General features: G+C 44.4%; 1 protein-coding gene across 5 annotated transcripts; it reads left to right on the forward strand.

Moving 5' to 3' along the window:
- The first annotated feature begins 544 nt into the window (after positions 1-544).
- LOC117135976 lies at positions 545-20,002 on the forward strand. 5 transcript variants are annotated; one of them, XM_033296589.1, is made up of 10 exons: positions 545-906; positions 5,951-7,277; positions 8,243-8,384; positions 13,868-14,010; positions 14,068-14,231; positions 14,450-14,644; positions 14,962-15,006; positions 16,003-16,728; positions 17,714-17,911; positions 17,979-20,002. In XM_033296589.1, the coding sequence occupies exons 2-10, from the start codon at positions 7,232-7,234 to the stop codon at positions 18,591-18,593; spliced, it is 2,274 nt and encodes a 757-aa protein (XP_033152480.1). In that variant the 5' UTR covers positions 545-906; positions 5,951-7,231; the 3' UTR covers positions 18,594-20,002. The 5 variants fall into 5 exon arrangements, with proteins under 5 accessions (XP_033152480.1, XP_033152477.1, XP_033152478.1 ...); XM_033296586.1 differs by lacking the exons at positions 14,962-15,006; positions 16,003-16,728 and adding an exon at positions 17,597-17,644 and having other exon boundaries at positions 13,862-14,010; XM_033296587.1 differs by lacking the exons at positions 14,962-15,006; positions 16,003-16,728 and adding an exon at positions 17,597-17,644.
- The last annotated feature ends 32 nt before the right edge of the window (positions 20,003-20,034 follow it).

Raw genomic sequence — 20,034 nt, forward strand, 5'->3', positions numbered from 1 at the left:
ACGCAAGAAATTGTTAGTTAAAGAAAAGCTGCTCGGCCTCTCTTCAGCTGGGAAAGTATTGGGAAAGGGGGAAAGCTTTTGTGTCCACAATCCTACAAGTTGGATATGCCAAAAATGGTTTGAGCTCTCCCAGTTGGGGAAATAAATTGGGTGGGGAATTGGCTTGATTAATGGTTTTCCTTTCAAACAACACAATTTCCATGCGTATAAAGTATTTAATAGCAGTATTGTCTAATGGAATAATTTCAAACACAACTACGTTTGAGTGACCTTGGGGGTACTTTTGTGATTTATGATTATTAGAATTAGAAAAGACATATCAGAAATAATTAATTTTTAACAATATACAAATTCAAAAACAATTACAAATTCTTCTGAAGTTCATTAAAGGTTTCCATCAAGTACAACCCATCGAATTAGCCATAAAATAGTCGAATAAGCATCTCCATTCCGTGCACCGCTGGCGTGCAAAGCTTTCGCTCTCTCGGCTTTATCGGTTCAGTTTCGTTTTCATTTTCCGCTGTCCATTTCAGTAGTAGTTTTCGCGTCGGCCGCAGCACAACGAGCAAACGGAAACCGGAAACGGAAGTGAAAGCACAGTGGCTTCAAAGCACAGTTAATCGGGCAGAGAGCCGAGTGCAGACAACAGTCAACTGAGAACTGAGCGCAGTGAAGTGTTTGTTTTCGCCGTTATCAGTGGATGCACGCCTTTCCACCTCCGATTGCGAGTAGGGATCGGGCCAGGGACTGGGATTCCGAATCCTCATCCGCACTCGCATCCGCATACACATCGGATCCAGAATAAGAATTGTATCTAGACTCGCGACCCGCACGGAGGAGGCGGCGAGCCGGAGGCGTGTCACTAGCAGGTGGCCGAGCCGGTTAACCAGAGTCCGACGGCAAAAAGTAAATAAAAAAAGAACTTGTAAATTGTGTGACAGTGTACATAGCCTTTGAGGGCTGGACTGTGTGTGTTTTGCAGATTTCAAGCGTGCCGCGAGCTGTTAAAACTTTTGTTTGTCCACTGGACGAGACAATTTCCACACAGTTATCATTTATCTGAAGCAATATTTTTCCTATTCATATATAACAGATAGTTGGAGGCTAGTTTATACTCAAAGTTACATTGTAATTAATAATATTATTGATCTAGAAAAACTATTAAGAGGCCTAATAGCACTTTTATTGTTCTCTATCGATTTACGACTTGACCGAATACTTGTCTGGTTGTTCTCGAATGATTTGAATACTATTTTGAAACCATCAATGCTTCTTAGGTTTAAAAATAACTTCGTGCCACAGTTCTTACAAATGTGAAAGCCATCGGATCTCCGAACTTCTTTTCTGTGTGTACATAAGTAGGTGTGTTTGTGATTCTGTGACAGTCGCTCAATTAACAGTGAGAACTTCTGAGTCCTGAGTCCTTTGCGGCTGTTCTCAAGGAGGCGGCTGCATTTTAAGCCAATTAAATTGCGCAAATCAGAGTCGGAACTGGGAAAAGGGAACGGAAAATGCGCGATGAAAACGCAAATGAAATGGAATGGAAAATGGCCTAATGGACTCTGTCAGCCAGCAACTCAACCTGAAAAGCAGCACAGCTGTGGCAATTAAAAAGTAATTTTAATGCTCCTGTTTCGTTTGTTTTGCGAAAACAGGCAGCGAATTCACAATTAACCTGTGTGTTTTTGAATTTTTGTGTGGGTTAATACCTCGCCCTTGCACTGCTGTAAATCTTTTTCATCGCTCAATTTCCCCTGTTTAATTTGGCCATTCGAACCGTAGCGAGTCGCACGTAGTAGCTTATTATAAACAAATCGGTTTTCACAAAGAATCGCATATGTATGTATATGCATATGTATACCGATATCCGCACATTCACCGCAACTAGAACAGGTCAAATGAAAATCGGATCGGCGGCAAAATGCCCGGAAAACGTAAATGTTCGTTTAAATTTAAATCCGTCGCAACCACAGTCGCCGCATTGCGTGCATTGCTCCACCATGTGGCAGTACATCTAGATATATGCACCGATTCTATATATGTTTGCATATATATATTAACACGACTCGCTCCCCGTATTTGTGGACTCGCACGAAGTCGAGCAAAATGCCGCAAAGTTTGACCGATTAAAAATGGAAATTTCTTCATCGCTGAAAGTTGTTTGTGCTCATTAGCGATCTGTAAATAAACAAAGTTTCACCGTAACGGAATGAGTTTACGCATAAATAAAAACAGCATGAAGAAATCCATCAAAAAGTCTAAAGAACAACGTGAAGTTATCCCATAATAAGCTGAAGTGTGTACATCGAAAGCTATTATTTTGATTATCCCATAAAAAAATCAAAAATTCTTTCTTTACACGATCATAAAAATATAATTTGGAATAAAATGTATACAGGTAATTTAGCCATTAGAACTGGGGTTATCTAATTGGCATTTTAAATGCGAGAAGCATAAACTATTTATCTTGCTAATGTATTTTTTTTTACTATTTTACTATGCTAAAAAGTTTATATTTTTCGGAGACTTTGTATTTTCACTTTCAAACTTTTCACACTCAACTGCGCATTGCAGAAAAAGCAAAATCCGGCAGAGAATCTGAAATGGTACCATGTTGAACTTTCATTGTTGCAATTATTTTTTTATCAGCTCCCATCCTCGCGAGCTTTAAGCTGAAAGTAGTACTCAATTAAAGCAAACTTTAGCCTCCCATCTCGCGCTTAATTTTTTATCATCATCCTTGGCAGCCTGTTTCCCGGACTTCCCCCATCCCTTCCCAGCCCTTCCTTCATCAGCGACCTTACCCACATCTTCTGTTCCCAGCATAGCTGTGGAAAATCTCGCCGAAATTGGAGTCAAGTGTTTTCCCTTATTTTCTCTAGCCTTTCGTTTTTTGTTTTACCGCCAGGACATAATAGCATGCGCCCGCCCTTTCTTTGGCCCTCTCTTTTGCTCCGAAACGTTTCACTTACACACACCAGTGCTCGCACTTGTACAAATATACACTCTGCACTGGGAAAAATTTCTTATGCTTCACCACAATGCTCTATTCAAATTCACGCTCCACTAAATTATAGATCATGACGTGCTGGGTTTAAAATTCAAGTATCCTAGCTTAAAAATAAATTGAAAATTGTATTCCTAATATGCAAAAAACATAAATTTTAGTAATAAACTCATTTTAAGTTGCAGTTGCATAGATAGGCTTTATGTGGCTCTTGGACTGGCATTATTGCTCATCCGCCATGTTGGCTTGCCAGTTTAGTCATTAGTTCCAGGTCAAATGTTGACTTTTGAGCAGTGTGCACCGGTGTAAAAGCTGGAGCGCAGCACACACAAGCCTTTGCCCGGTATTTCCCATTTTCCCCTAGCCCTTTCCTTTCCTTTCCTCTCCATTCCATTCCTTTCCTTTTGGCCTGGCTCTCGGCTTTCGGGCTTCAATTGTAGCGGCCAAGTTGACCTTTTTGTTAATAGCGCTCACACACCGCGCCACACGCGACTACCAATATGCCGGGCTGGGAATATATGGCGAGGTGGGGGTCATTGGAGCATTGGAGCATTGTCTGCGCAGGAATTGGATGTTGGCACAGCTGATTGATTTATTGTCTGCCCGGCTGACAATCCTGAGTCCGCCAGTTGGCAGCTAAGCCAAACAGACGCGCCAAATGCCAAAGGAGTCCCTGCGCCGCCGAGTATGCAATAAAAAACCAGAAAATTATCAACTGACGTGTGTGAGTTTGTTTGTTTTCGTGTGTGTGTGTGTGTGTGAGACAGAGAGCGTGGCTTTGTGCATGTGACGTCGCTATAATTAAGAGCGTTGGCGAAAGCGAAAGCGACAGCGCGTACTAGCCGCCATTTTCGTTTAACGATAACTGCTTTCACCTACTTATTTTCCACTGCGGGAATGCATGCACTCGCTCCCTAATTTTCACAGAATTCCAGCACCAGGCAACCCATTTTCACCACCCACCACCATCGCCACCTGTCTGCCCACCGACGATGCGTCAGCTCTTTGGGGCTCTGTTTTATTATTCCCCCGTTCAATTAGCAACATTCTTTTTGAATTTTTAAATTTAATTTCGTATTTTCGCTTCGCCGCGTCAACACAGTTTCACACATCTTTCCATTCGTTTTCTCAATGATTAAACCAAAACTACACATATGAGCAGCTACATTTTCCAGCCTCATAATTGCTTCTTTTATTCTTATTTAAATAATAAATGTCAGCATGTAAATTTAATTTGTATTTCCACACCCTTTACAACACTCAAGCAGTCATAAGACCCATTAACTTCCCCTTAAATATTCATGCAGTTTGCATGTCATCTTGCTTGGTTTTCTTTCAACGCCCTAATGAAATTCTTTTCTTCGGAATTTTGTAAATTTAATTTTTTATTCAGAAAGCTGTCGTGTTCCTTTTATGCACTTCCCGATATTCCGTTTCCCACCGAATGAAACACTTCGCTTTGGAGTTTTTAAGTTTTATTCCTTACTTACTTCGTTTTGCGTTTAAAAATTATCATTTAAATTGCAAAGCGTGTGCGCTCACTCATTACACATTCTCTCATGGCTGCAGCTATCTTGTCCCGAAAGCCTCAAGCATGCCAAAGTGTATGCCAAAAGTTCATAAAACTTTTAAGGGTCTCTCGACCGACAAAAATGAGACATAAATGCATAAATTTAATGAGTATCGAGCGGTTGGCCGTCGCTGGTCAAGGGGCGGGAATGGAGGCGGTGGGCGTGGTGGGTTCCTGACCTCAAGATAAGACTGTCCAGTCAGCGAGAGTAATCCCAATTATCCTTGGACAATGACAGCTGCTAACTAGAGTTATTTACTTAAGTGCAAACAGTCATTTTTTTTGAGATACGGCGAAAAGTTGAATGGCACTCGACAGCAATTAAGAGATTATCACTCACTTAGCCTAATACTCGAGGGCAATAAGCTGAGGCAAATCAAGTTTTAACGACTTTTATGGGCCATAGTCGCTACGAAGTGCTATACCATTTGTTTACTTAGCACACAATAAATTTAAGAAGTTTAACTTTGTCCAACTTTATGTCGCCTATTTGCCCGAACTTTATATGTTTAAAGTAATAGAAGAGATTCGTAGCCAACATCAATTGCAAGTCCCATCAGGACTTTTCCTCTTCAATATTGGCCATAAAACATCGGTCCCTTTTTTTACAGACATTTGATGGCAGTTCCCCCAATTGGTTTTCCCAGCAAGTGAAATCGGTAAAAGTCCGCTGGGTTTCGTTATTTCTTTGGAATGCCAGTGAAAGGAAATGTAACATGTTATTGCTTTACTTTCGTGAAAAGCGCCAAATCAGAGTAAACTGGGCCACTAAACGAGTTAAAAAACCACACCATCAACAGGTTGCGGGGGTAGAAAACCAAAAAAAAGGAATAGCAAACGCAAAAACACGGACCGCACATGTTGACCACATAGTTTCCAGCCGTGCATGCTAATCGAAAATCTGAAAACACAAAGGCAAATTTTCCACAAAACACACGCATGATCGGGGCAATCCACAAATTGAATTGTCTGATGCAGATGAAACATGGATTGAGTGCGGGATTACGTATGGCACATTAGGCATACGTGTGTGGTATGTGTGTGTAGTTTGTGTGTGTATTTCTAAGCTAAGGTTGCCCACATGGCGTATGCGCAATGCCAATTAAAGTCGAAGGCAGAGCCCCGAAAAGTATGCAGCACATAATGTAATTGCGTTTCGTTTCTGTTTTCTTTGCTTCGATCTGGTTAATGAATAACGAATGAGTCGTGTTCGCTTAATTGTGATTGAGTTGAGAACACAGCTCATTATAATTAATGTAAATGCTGCAGAGAAACACACACACACAGACACACTCTGTTAGTGGTATAGTTTTTGCACAAATGTATGCGCATATTTTGCCGCAAGCCATTAATGCCATTCTGATTTATTGCAGCCTCCTCTCAGCCAAAAACATTGGGCCATAATTAACCGCATGCCGAAAGCAGCGCCGAGGAAAAACAAATACCGAAATTGAATCAGAAAAATCAGTAACTGTGCAGCAAAAGCAGTGGACGCAGAAAATGCGGGCCGAGTGCTTTGGCAATTATGCCAAAATTGGTAACAAAATAAAAAGTGTATCAGACTAAATAAAATCGACAGCAGGAAACCGCAGGAATTACAAAAGGACCGAAGGGACAGGCGACGACAGGTGGTCGCTGTTGGGGCCTTTTCTCCTTGAATTCATTTCGTAAATCTATATATATATATTTAGTGGGGGCCGAAAATCACACCCTTCGTTGGCCCGAAAGCAACAGAGCTGAAAAACCCAAAACCCCCAACCCTAGCCCAAATTGAAACCTCAATAGAAACACAAACGGAAGCAGAACAAAAACTCACTTAGGCTGCCATCCAAATCAACGGCTGTCAGACAAAAAGTCGCTTTTTATTGATTTTTATAAAGCCAAAAAGCAATGAACAGCAAGGAATAATAACACAAGCCGCAGAGGCAGAAGCAAAATAAAAATAAAAAGAATAAAAACAAAAAGCGAACGCAATGTGAATAATTCCCCAGTTGAACACAGAGGCGAGCACGAAACGGAAAAACTGCTGCTATATCCCCACTCACCCCACCACTCCCAGTGCCCCCGCCTGTCCAGATCCCCAACTATATAATATAGCACACTATCGGAACGTTCATCAAATGCGATTCGACTCGATTCGATTGGATTCGATGACGATTCTAAGCGGAGACACCGGAGAGACGGACGCACACGGAGCCCCATAAAAATGTGTTATAAAAATATACACGCATAAATTCCCCCAACCCCCCAAGGACATAAAAACACGGGGAGAACCTTTCATGCAAATGTCATTGACAAAGTCAATTAGCAGGAAACGGAAGCGCTGCAGCTGCACAATTGAAATTGAAAACTCGTTTAAGGGCATCACAAAACACGAAACGGAAGTGCGGGACAAAAAGCAAGACTGATTTTAAGTTTAGTTAGATTATTTTAACAATAAAATCCCCCCAAAAAATAAGGGAGAGCAACTATTTTGTGGGGAAAAACCCGAAACTGCAACAACGAATTAGCCAAGCGGAAACCGTAGCAAGGAGGTAAACCGCCCACAGAGAACATAGGGAAAGCCCCAACAAAGCGGGAAAAGCAGGAAAACAGCAAAGCAGGAAAAACAAAAGCAACCTACCAACAAAAGCAAGCCGGATCCATTCGAAAGCATGTTTGTGCTCATAGCTGTGCTGTTTGTTAACGCTTGCCTAGCGGGTAAGTACGAAAAGCAGATCCCAAGTCCCAGAATTTAGGGTCCTAAATCCTCCCGAAGAAGTCGTAATAATTTGGAGCAACAATGTCATGTCCTGCGATACCTTAACCCCAAGCAGCTCAAGCTGTTGACACTAACAACACCCTTTGCTTGGCTCAGAATAGTGCTCCATCAGCGATTATTCGTTTTCCCAACGACTTTAGGTCGGTTACCACCTCTTTATAAGGCTCCTCGAGGGCGTCCAGTTCCACTTGGGTTTATATTTAGCAATGTCTACCAAGTACTCCGTATTTATTGTTTTAGATATGCAGCAAAGTATAAAAAGAAATTCAGGTCAGTCCTTTTTTATTTCCTATTGGAAATGTTTTCTCTTACTTGTTACCTAATCAGTTAGCCAAAATACTTTTAAATACTAGCTAGGTTTCAAATTTAAAATGTGTTTACCAAAACTTTGTTTATTGCCCAATGGTGGAAATGAATTGAGGTCAAATTTCATGGCAAATATAACCATTAATTATGATAATGTGACCAGTTTTGGAATTTATACATTTAGTTAAGCTTCTAAATAAATTATAAACTTTATCCTTATTTAAACACACGTTTAAGTTCCACCAGCTTATTTTAAAGTATTTGGTAGCATGCTTCCAAACGCTTAAATAAGATCCAATAAATAACTGTCTAAGGAGTATACAAAATGAATAGAAGCCCCTGATGGTCAATTGATAAAAGATTGACAGCTTGAATCCTCTGTAATCCGAGAGATAAGGTGCAGAATATTCGCAAAGCTCCTAATTTTATGACCCAACTTAAGGGCTGACGTCTTTACGAGACGGCTCCAACCAAATCCAATAAATCCCCAGACGCATAAACTTGGCTAGTGCCTGCTAGCACTATGCATATGCGTAGCACTGGCATTTGCAGCACAGCACAATAATGGCATAATAACAAGCAATTATCGTTATAATAGGCACCATTCCGGCCACGCCGGAGAACATAACCGTTACGTTCCTCACGCCCACGGCGGTCCGGGTGTCGTGGCAGACGCAAATCGATCTGAAGGCACATCCCATCGAGAAGTACATCGTGACGTACAAGCCGACGGACGACAGGTAGGTACCACTAACAAAGCTAGAACTCAATCCGCCGGGCCACTTGACTGTCCAAATGACGGCAAAGCACACTCACTTACCATTCAGCTGACGGACTTAAAGGGGCTTTGAGGTTCCGACGGGTACCGACTGCACGGCCAATAGCATTGGCCACATTTTGTTAACTGGAAGTATTCATTCGATTCATTAATAATGTATAAAATTACATGCTGATTAGTTGGCTACTCAAATGTTTCTAAATTATATTCTTTAAAGACAAGGCATTCATTCACTGTTAGTACAGACAGAATTATTGAGTGGCATGCAGAAGTAACTCGCTCCCATTTTCTCGCCGTGTATTTCAAATGCAATTGCATTTATGCAGAGTAAAAGTGGACAAAAGAATAACTCTGCCTGCAATTGACTGCCCATGGAGTGAGGTTTGGGGATCTGAGGGGGTTGGGGGCGGATGGGCGTGGCAGCGGTCAGTCAAGAGCCCAGTCTGTGTGTGTGTGTGTGCGTCTGTGCCTGTGTGGGTGTGCGGCTGCGAGTGTGTTTGCTTGTCCATGAGCTAAATAACGGCCCAAGTTAAAGTAAACCAAGGGAGTGGGTGGGAATGGCCACAAGTAAGGGGCGGTGGTGGGGGGCTTGGGGCCAAGTTGACCGCGAGTGCAGGCCAAAAGAAAAACAAAAGCGCCGTGTATTTGTAGTCAAGTTATTTGAAACAAAAGGCAAAAGTGCGAGTTTCGTACACAAAGCTTGGCCAACTTCTAAGGAATTACAACTCAATTTCGCTAGCTCGAACAACCAGCTGGCTCATAAAAATTCCAACTATGCCGGATCTCTTCAGCTTTTTCACGTTCGCGTTGCAGAAATGCTGACCAAGAAACTAACTGAGATGAGGATTTAGTAGATAAAACACTTAAGCTTTTCATGAGTTTTATTGGCATGCACATAATGTTTCAAAGCGAAATCAACTTAAGTTTCTTAATTGCTGCTTTTGACATTTATTTGTATAATCTCTTTAAAGAAAGTCCAGCACAAGTTAAACTCAAACAGTTTAGTTTTTGCTGAATATGACTAATTAAATGATGCAAAGAAACTAAAGCATAGTTAATTAAAGAATGCTACCACTCTCTCTATCAGCCTCTCAGCGTGTGAAAAATGCCATTTTTTGTAGGTGGCTGTAAGTTGAGAACGCTGAACTTTATTGCCAATCAATTAGCTTCGATTTGCGAGGAACTTGAGCTGGGAAAACTTCGAGTTGGCCAAGTTTGCCAGCGTATATGGCTTTGGAGCCATATTCATGAGCAGAGCGAGCTCATGTGCACACATATGTCAGGGACTTTGCGACCGTGCCATTTGCAGATAACTCCCTTGGCAATTTTCTTGATGATTTACCGAATAATGCAGCCCAGCTGCAGCTGACTTGCCTGCAATTCAGCATACTATGCCATAGCATTTTCCATTCCCATTTGCATTGCCACCTCCACACGTCCCGTTCTCGCTGATTGCTGTTGCTCATCGCCCGTGTTTGCTGCGTGGCAACCGGAAGAGCAGCAACTATCCCCTGCACTGGGAGAAATTACTACCACCCAATGGGTTTTTGCAGTTGCAAGCTTGTTCCGATGACATCTCTTTCAAATTGATATATCGATACAGATATCTCTTACTTAAAATTAATTTATAATTTAAGTTTATCTTAAGAGCTTACCTCTCTCAGTGCACTGAACGATGGTGGTGCGATGTAGCGAATAGCTTGCATATTTCGCCAACAAACTAAGCACTTCCGCTCCATGTTGGCCAAGTCGGACTCCAAGTGGCAGCTTGGCTTGGACCGGGCATTTTAGCCCGTTCGCTGCCACGGAATGCCGTCCGTGTAATAAGTTAAGTGCTCGGCTTTTGGGCTTCTGTGCCTTTCGACTGCAGTCCGTTTTGGCCAAGGTGTTTTTCAATTTAATGGCCCGACTTGCGTGCGTGTGTGTGTGTGTGTGTGTGTGTGTGAGTGTTGGCCTTCTTCTTTTGGCTTTTGGCTGCATGAGCGTGTTTTGTCTTTTACTGCCCGCCATTCCAGCACCGAACAGTCGCTTTGCGCCCGTTCTTCTATAAAGTTCACGCCTATGTCAAAAATTTTATTACAAAACTTAGACCCCCTAGTGGTGGTCTGTGTTTTTTGGTAGTTGCTCCGTTCGCTCGGTCATTATTTATTAGTCAGTTTGTTTTTAATTTTTGTGTTACTTTCCTATCGATTTTTGTTGTATTACATACTTCCGACCGCCAGTCATTATGGTGGGTGGCGGTTGGTGGGTCGCTGGTTGGCAGCGGCTTCACTCTGTTCTATCTTCCTGCCGTTTTTCGAGTAAATTGTGTCCCTGAATAATGTATGATTTGTACATAGACACGTTGACGGTGAGTCGGCTCGAGCTTTGCGTTTGCCTTTGGCTTTGGCATTAGCTTGGGCTTCGCCTTGGGCTCGAGCCCCCAAGTGAAATGGACTTTTGTCCTAGACGTTTCAGACAGGTATACAACAGATACGGGCCCACACACATCGATATGCACTTGGCCGTGCACTGCGAGAAAATCTACAGCTAGCTGGGACTACTTATTTTGATAAATTATTGAAAGTTAATAATTATTATAGGGGGATCTTGATTGTAAATGTAGGTAGCAATTACCCATAAAAATCCACTTTAAATGGAAACTTGTAACTTGTAAATTTTCTGCCAGTGTACCATGCATGCTCCAAATTACTAAGTGGATTTATGAAATTCTTGACGAACAATGAGTGCCTGATGTAGGGGGTTGGAGTTCAATACGTCCAAGCATGTCAAGCACCATCAATAACAATAATAATTAATAACAATTACTGTCCCCGCGGAGGTGGAACAGTGGCACAAGGCGTAAAAAGGGGCGGGGCAGGGCGGAGTGGTGTGGGCAGGACATGTGCAGGACAAAGGCGGAATAGATGGAAAGTCCCGATCAATAGGTAGCCATGTGCTGGATTTTATTCACCATTCTTATCGGTGTTTTTAGAGCCAATTTGACATTATTAAAATTGAAATTGAAATGCCAAGGCCCCACTGAAGTGTATGCATATATATATATATATCCAAACATATATACCTATAGTTGCTGTGTAATGGCTAAGCGGATGAGATTTGAGTGTGCTTCCAGCTGCGATGACGACATAAATTCTCCAGTATAAGCCATAAAAGTGCACAGGCCGCAGTAACAGGAAATGGAAACGAGAACACTATGGCAACATAATCTATACCTGTTTTGATTTGGCATATGTGTAGCCAAATAAGCTGGCTTTGTGCGCTGTTGCCAAGGAATTCGTGTGCTTGCGGTCGATTTCTCCTTGGAAGTTATCTGTCCTGCCCCGAAAATCCTTCATTGAACATTGATGGAGCCGGCCAAAGGGGCGTATGCGTATTTTTAATTGAATTTTTAAGTTGATGCAAAGGTGCAGTACGATTGTCACAGAGTAAAAAACAAACTAAAAATGACTGGGTACATTCGAGTGGTTTCTTTTTCTAAACCAGCCTCATGAACGCTATAAGTTATTAAATAACAGCAGAAAGCCCTGTTGCCCTTCGTGCGAGTACACATTTGTATATTTTGTGCGACATGTTGTATGCATACTGCGAAGTTTGAGTAACGAATGCGAAAGTTGTTCTGCCGCCCTGTAAGCTAATTGTTTATTTATCAAGCCGGAATGAACCGGATACCGCTCACAAAAGGGGACATTAAAAAAAGGAAAAGCCGGCCGAAATGCATATCCAGCCATATTTGTGAATATCAAATGTATTTCAGAGCCCGCAATCAGGCCGTAAAGGGAAAGGAAAAACCGACGAGAAAATTAGAAACTTCCTTCCTTCCGTTTTCCTTTTCCGAAGGAAATTCGCTTGCATTTCTCGTGGCCAGCCAAAAGGCCAAGGGATCCACCCAGAAAAATGCCAGTAAAACTGGAGCCATGGCGTGAGTTTAAATTGTGTATAATAAGCGGCTGCCTCGCCGAATTTAATGCCAAAAAGCCAGAAAAAAGGGGGGAAGTTGAAATTTGATTTCCCCCCAGCGTCGCCACACGATGATGAAAACTTTAACGGCGAAACTTTAGACAGCGCCTGCTGCTGTCACATGTGGCGGACAGGATAGGCTGGAATAGGATCGGATCGGATGGGATGGCCGCTGTTTGCCCAAGTCGGCCCAATTTCAGTTACCCTGCGGCCCAGCGGGTCTATTGGCTGTATGCAAATGGATGCGACACATGTGGCTAATCAATTATTTAGCCGTCGGCGCGGGCGAATCGAGAGCACTTTTTGCGGACCAGCCAGATGTGAATTCACAATGCGCCGTAACAGGCCGCTTATGTCCTTAATTCGCATCAATTGGCAGTGTTACTCAAAGGACATCTGCTGGATTTCCTGCTCTAAAAGCCTATCTCTTACTTACCTGTATGACCTTCTTATTCTACCTATATATATACATATATATATGCATCTAATTAGCAAGAATACTTATCGCTCACTTAATCCGATTCATTTTTCCGACAGAAAAGTAACAAGAATCTATTGACCTTTTCACAGAATGGGTTGCGCCATACAATATAATTATTTCTGCTTACGCGCATATTGATTAGATCAGCAATTATAATCGTGTAAGCGAATAAAAAAGTGAGAAACAATGCTAGAAATATATATTTATAAAATAATCCTATTTTACATTAAAGAGCATTCATTGAACGCCAACGAAAAAGTGGACTTTGTGAAATTCCAAGTATTTTTGTAAAATGCATTCCGCTGTAAACAGGGCATCATTAGAGCGACCAGGCGACATTGTTTACCTGTGTTTTGTTTTTCCAACATTTACGATTGCTTGTTTGGCGGTGTTTTTGCTGCGTCTGCTGGCGAAATGGGGGACACTTCTGTTTCTGTTCGGTAGCCACTGGGGGCCATTGGGTGGCTCGCATGGCGGTGGTGGTGGGTCTGCGTTTGTTACACGTATGAATAATGAATCATTTGTCAGGCGCTTGTAGTTGTTACAGTCGCAGCAATAGAAGCCGGTGCACAAAAGGCCAGGAGTCCGGGCCACTTTTGTCATTGCCCCACGCACGGGGTATTCGCCCACTGGGCAGCGCGACACCGACAATCCGGCAATCCGGCAATTCGGAACGGGGAGCAGGATCTTTGGGAGGTGGGGGTGGGTAATGTGAGCTCAATTGGCAAATCTAGGACATGTTTGGTAGCTGCGCAGCGCTGTGAGAAAGTGACAAAGTGAAATATTGGCCAATGCTGTAATTACCAACACGGACCGGCCTCATATTTCACGACTGAAAGTTTGTTCAATTAGCACACACACACACATGCACACACAACACACACGCACACTTGCGATTGCACAATCCTGGAACCACCCACACACTCAACCCACTTGCCCCCACCCCCCAACACCGCCCCTTAGCTGCCGTTCGAGAGTGGTAATTGAATTAATTTAAGTTACAGGGTTGTACAGGACGTCGCCGGCAGCAGCGAGGCCATTGTCCTGGATCGCCTGCTGCCCAGCACTCAGTACTCCCTCGTTGTGACGGCCATCTGGCAGGGCAAGAAGTACCGCAGCCGCGGCCAGATCAAGTTCAAAACGCTTGGTGAGTTGCATCCTACAGATTTTGTTCTCCATCCCCATCACCCGTTTTCTATCCAAGATCTGCCCAAGAACACCTCGCAGCAGGACTTTCCGCCGGGCATCTACGGCAATGGCAGCAACGGTGCTCGCAATGGCACCAACAATGCCAGCATCTTTGGCGACGACGTGACCTCCACGGCCACCAACACCCTGACCCATGGCACAACCAGGGAATTGCCCACGGTGAGAATCAATGATATCCAATTAATTCGCTATTAATTGGCAATGGGGATAATTGAATTTTGATTATTGGATTTAAAAGCTATTTTCTCAATAAGTTGATTATGAGCTGAAGTTCAGAATGTGAATTTGGGCATATTGTTGTTTTGATATTTACTTAAACTACATGGTCACGAGTTTTAAGCCTGTCTAAGATCACTTTTGCTAACTTCCTTTTGCAGATCCGCGGCGTGGAGATCGGCATCGTTCTGATCGTACTGATGGTCTGGGCCGGAGCCATCGCCCTGTTCTTCAACCGGTGGGGCAAGATCCGGATGCTGCTGCCCTACCAGCCGGACTACAAGCACGAGCAGCTGAAGGTGCCGGGCACGGGCGTGTGCAGCGCCAGCGGATGCAATGGACAGCACTCGCACCAGGTGAGTTCCGGCGAGGTGGTTTCTATTCCTATCCCAATGCCGATCCCGAACGGGGAGGTGGGGATGATGGTTGTGCGGGTTTCTAAGATTACTCGGAGCGCTGAGCGTTTGGATATTCGCGAAGGAACTTATCTCTGTTTCGTTTTTGTTATGCTTCATTTTTAGAACCTACACCCCGATTTCTTTGTCAAGGTATTCAAAAATAACAAATTCTTCCAATTACTTATATTACGAAACAAACAAAAATATCTCTGCATTTTACTCGCTTTTTTTCTATGCATCAATTTAAGTAAATATTCGACTCTTTTTGAACAAAGTACAATCACTATTTCCTTTTTAATCCGTGCACAACCCTGACCAATCCCCCAAGTACAGACGGAAAACCATGTTCAATATTTTCCGAAAGTTTAGTGTTCCAGAATTGTATTGAGAATGCTTTCCCATCAATTGACTACTTCTTCCCAGAAGAAATCTAGTGGTCCGCTTATGAATAACTAAGTTGGGGATCCTGATTTAAGTATAATGATCAGTGCAATGTTTTTATACCTTTCTCCTGTAGAACAAATATTTTTTCGACTGTTACAACTTTTGATTTGCTTGCCAAGGTAGCACGTGCATTTCGCATTTATATTAGCTTTCTTTTCCGTAGGCTTATGGCACTAGTTTTGGGGCATACTCTCCGGATTTCACTTGATACCTTTCTGAAGAGTATGTGGTCATCGGTTCGCCGATTATGTCAACTAGCGATTCCACCTAGATTCTAGGAGCTCAGGATGCGCTATGCATATGAGAGCACTTCTAATTTATAACTCGTACTATCCACATTCCATAGATATACGGAACGAACTTTTCTAGCACTGTAATTATTGATTAATAAATGAATAACAAAATTAAAGTTGAAACACAATAGCTTTTGTGATTGAACATCCTATATTGTAAATTAAATCTTAATCCTTTATTCAGTTGAAGAAGAAGTTCGTCTGTATCCTAAATGCATTTAGCGGTTTTGGTTTTGAGCTTTGCTGTTCAGGTGGGCGCTTTCCCAAGATCTCACTGACGAAACATTCCCTACTTTCACTTCGCTCTCGCCTGCTGATCTTGCTCCTGCGCTCCTGATCCCGCTCTTGCCGCTCTTACTGTTCCCGCTTCCGATCTTTGGTTATTGGTTGGCCCTGCCCCCCGCAAAAAAACAGTGCTTGCCGCGGTGCGAGGGCTGTGGTATCTTCGACCGTTGCTTCCAGTATCCGCGGAGGGAGCTGGAGCGCGACTGCGGCTGCCAGTTTGCCCTGCTGCACAAGGCGGATGTGGAGAGCTAGCAACCAGCGCACCGCGAAGCCTCCTCGGCGGCCGTGAGTGCGGCGTCCAGTCACGGACATGGCCACAGCCATGGCACTCCGGTGAACACCTATGTGCGCGGCCCCAGCGTCGATAATCAGTCCATTGTGGGCGCCAATGTGCTGGAGAATGTGGACAGCCTGGACGCAGGCGAGGCCAATGGGGACGACAACATCGAGGTGGAGGGTGAAGACGTTGCGGACAAGGATAGGGAGGATCAGCAGCTGCTGCAGCGCGCCAAGGAGCCCGTTCATCGCATACTGCCACTGCAGGCGGCTGGTGCCATGAAGCAGCGCAAGTTCGCACAGCAGCGCGGCATCTTGAAGAACTCCCAGGAGCGCACCTTCGTCGAGGAGGACGAGGTGCTGGAAGCCAAGAAGCAGCTCATTCTGCGCCGTCGCCGCCTGTTCAGCCACTATAGGCAGTACGACCAGTGGCGGAGGCGGCAATTCAGCTACGATCCCAGCTACTTTCGCCCGCCTCCGTTGCCGCCTCGAGCGCTGGGATGCGTTGATCACCAGCTGGGCGCCATCACGGATGCGAATCCCTCCGCCAGTGCCGGGCGAAGGAGGCGTCAGTACCGAAGGCAGTACTCCTGCGCGGATAGATCGCGGGAGGGATCGCGTGACAGTCGCGGCTCGTCGACGATGCAGCTCCAGCTGCAGAAGTACCATAGCATGGTGGCCAGCGACACCATCCACACGGAATCCTCGGTGCTCAACCACAGCAACTACAGCGAGCCGGCCAGCGTAAGTCAGCCAGCTAGTGTTGGGTGGAACGACCTCAAAACAGGTTGGCTCCCTTTGGCGAGGGAACAGGACGTGGTCACTTGGGACAAACTTAAGTTGAATCCACATTTGGCCAATTGGTTTTTACACGCTTCTGGGCTGTTTATTTAGCGTTTTGAAATATAAGTACTTAAGTATTTAAAAAGTGTTGTTAACCCTTATTACTCATACGCACTGTTGACCTCTTTTAACAAAATTTGCTAATTTCATGTACGCCTTTTTTACCTTTTTATTGGCCACACAAGTTATTTTATACTCAGAAAAAATTGGTTAGCTTTGGTTTCCTCGCCAAGGGTAGAGCCACTGACTTTGTCCAACAAAGTGAGCAGAATGTTCCCAACACTAGACCTCAGCACTTGCAGCTTGTGGAGCACGTTCACATGGTTTTGCCTGGAGTTCGAGTTCCTGTTCGATTTCGAGTTCGAGTTCCACTTCAGATTGCAGACCGGAGCACCAAATCGCACCACTCACCCATCAATATCAATCACCTTGTACAGATTAGCAGCTAACCCCACTGGATGGAAATGGCCCGCACCCGCTCACTTCTCGCTCACAGCAAAATCACAAATCGCAATCCGCATCCGCTTGAGTCCCGGCTTCGTGTCCTGTACTGCAGTAGTGTGTAGCCAGGTTGTAGATTGTCCATCGCTTGTCGCTTGTCCCTGTTCTTGTTGGTCCTTGCTCCAGTGTGGCGGGAGGTCCTTGATGCGGGCTTATGTGTGTGTTTTGCGTGTGAATCCCCCTGGGAACTGTCCGCTCTACCGTCTCCTCTCTATCTCTTTCTATCTCTCTTCCCTCTCTCTTGCTCTGCTCCTTTTGCGGAACGCAGTTCGACAGCAGTGAATGTGCCCACCCACCGTTGCACTGCAATAGCCGCGTAAGCAACTGGCCGGAGGATGCGGCAAACACCCAGCGGAGATCCTTACTGACCTACTTTTCATTGCAGCACATCCACATGCTGGCCGAGGAGCACTCCACCTCCATTTCGGAACGCTGCACCCGCAGCCGCATCAACTCGGCCATATTCGTGTCCTCGGAGGGGCGAGGCTTCGACTCCATAGAGTTCCTGCGGCGCCACGGCTCCCAGAGTGTCCTCTGCAGGAAGGCCAAGAGTGCCGAGAACATCACGGATAACGGAAGAAGGGTAAGCTAGAATTAAACTATGATTGTAGCTCATTTTATAAACGCTAACCAATGAATACCATTTGCAGAAGAGCCTGCGGCCGTGGCGCACCGACGATGAATCCTGCAAGCAGCAGCACCTCTCGCAGGACAGCAACGACATCGAGCTGAAGGAGTGCGGCGGCGGTGGAGGAGAGCTGCTCCGGCTGCCGGTCATCCACGATGGCAAGCAGACGCCCACGGCCGTGACCAGTCTGCTAGCGCGATCGGCGGCCATAACCACAGCCAACATGATTGTGGGCAGCATTTCGCTGGAGGCACCACCACCTTACATGCAGGACGACGAGGGCGATACGCTGTCCACGGCGGCACTCATCCACAGCGATGCAGCTGCCGTGGTACACGAGTCGCAGGACTCGGCGGAGACGGTGGAGGAGCTGGTCCATGTGCCGCTACTGGCCAGTGCCACTGCCACGGCCAGCGTTTCGGCCTCATCCTCGCCCAGCATTGCCATTGAGGCCAAGCCGCGCGTCCTGGTGCACCAGCGATCCTCGACCGCCTCCTCGTCGCCGCACAGCAGCCCCAAGAACCTGGGCAGCCTGGGACTGAAGATCGTCAAGCCCAAGATCAGTGCCGTGCCAATGGTTTCCGTCTCCGGACCCTCGCCGCCCATTGAGAAGCCGCCGCTGGCCGAGTGCTTGTAACAAATGGCAGCCGAAACATTTATCTAAGCTCGCACTGAAGGCAACTGGACCCTGGAACCCGGATAGCCCCCAAGAGTACCCAAAGCCGCAGACAGAGTACCCATCCAAATCCTCTTTCAATAATCTAAGACGAGATATGTAGTTGAGACGGAGAAAGTATGCCAGCTGCTCAAATAAGTGTTTCGGTGAGAGGCTTTAACAAGTAGATTGCAACAAGGAAGTGCAAGGACGAGACAAGTAGTAATAGGATAGAAAATGAGGATATTGTACCAGTGGTCATCACCAGGCAAGGAAAGCTTTGTATATTCAACAACGACTGACGTATACCACATATGTGTAGTACATTATAAACGAAACCAATGGTAACCTGTAGAACTTTATAAGTCGATTATTGTGTACGAGTATGTGTGTATGCATACCTATTAACTGATAAATCAGCTTTAACAACAAACGAGTAAACTATCAGGCTTTAATATTACGACGATGATGAATTTCTGGTTTAACCTAGTCCGTAGACTCACCTAGCTGTTGAAACTAATAAATCGATTCTCCTTAATTCTTCTCCTATACATATAGCCAAAACGAACACAGAACACTCGGGCACCACCACTGTTATACACGCGATCTAGATCTATATAGATTTACCAAATATATACATCTATATATATATATTTATACACCCAGTAAAATTAGTTGTGTGTGCCTGAAGAGCCTCGCACGGATCAACAGGGTTTCAGTTCAAGATCCTCTAAGAATCCTGGGAAACAGTGTGATTCATGCCAGGCTCTTCTTCGTACCGCCAAAGGTTTTCGGACACATGCTATACACTTAGCTCCTAGTTTTAAGAGAATGAAATCACATAGTCGAAATGTTACATGCTAACATATCAAATTCTCTACTCTACCCACGACCAAAGCGAAACGTTTGAAACTGTAACTAGTCCATAATTAGCTTTAAGCAACCTATTTAAATGACTATTAACTAGACGTAGAAATTTTTGCAAAGTAAGTGCCCTGGACGACTTCTGAGTGTTTTTGAAACCAGACTCTTACGTGTATTCCGTGTAGATGTTTCTGTAGCGCGTACTATACAAAAGAGTATGTCTTATGTTAGGCGAACTTATTGGTGGATTTATAGAAGTTTATATAGGAACGATACGATACTATAGGAATCGATGGCACCAAGCCCATTTGCTCCCGCTCACTGGTTTAGGTAGTCTCTTTACATTTTAGTTATGATACTCCAAATTTATCTATCCACCTTCTCGTTAGACACCTCAAATCTATCCTATCCAGTTCGTTTCAAGAATAAAATACAACAAATGTAAATACACATGCACTTGTACCTACATCAACTGAAAATCTCTTCAGTGGAACACAAACGTTATTATTAAGGAATTGTCAATTTATGGTCCAAAGCTACAATAAATAGAACATCATTT

This window comes from Drosophila mauritiana, chromosome 2R (assembly GCF_004382145.1).
Source record: "Drosophila mauritiana strain mau12 chromosome 2R, ASM438214v1, whole genome shotgun sequence".
Lineage (NCBI taxonomy): Eukaryota > Metazoa > Arthropoda > Insecta > Diptera > Drosophilidae > Drosophila > Drosophila mauritiana.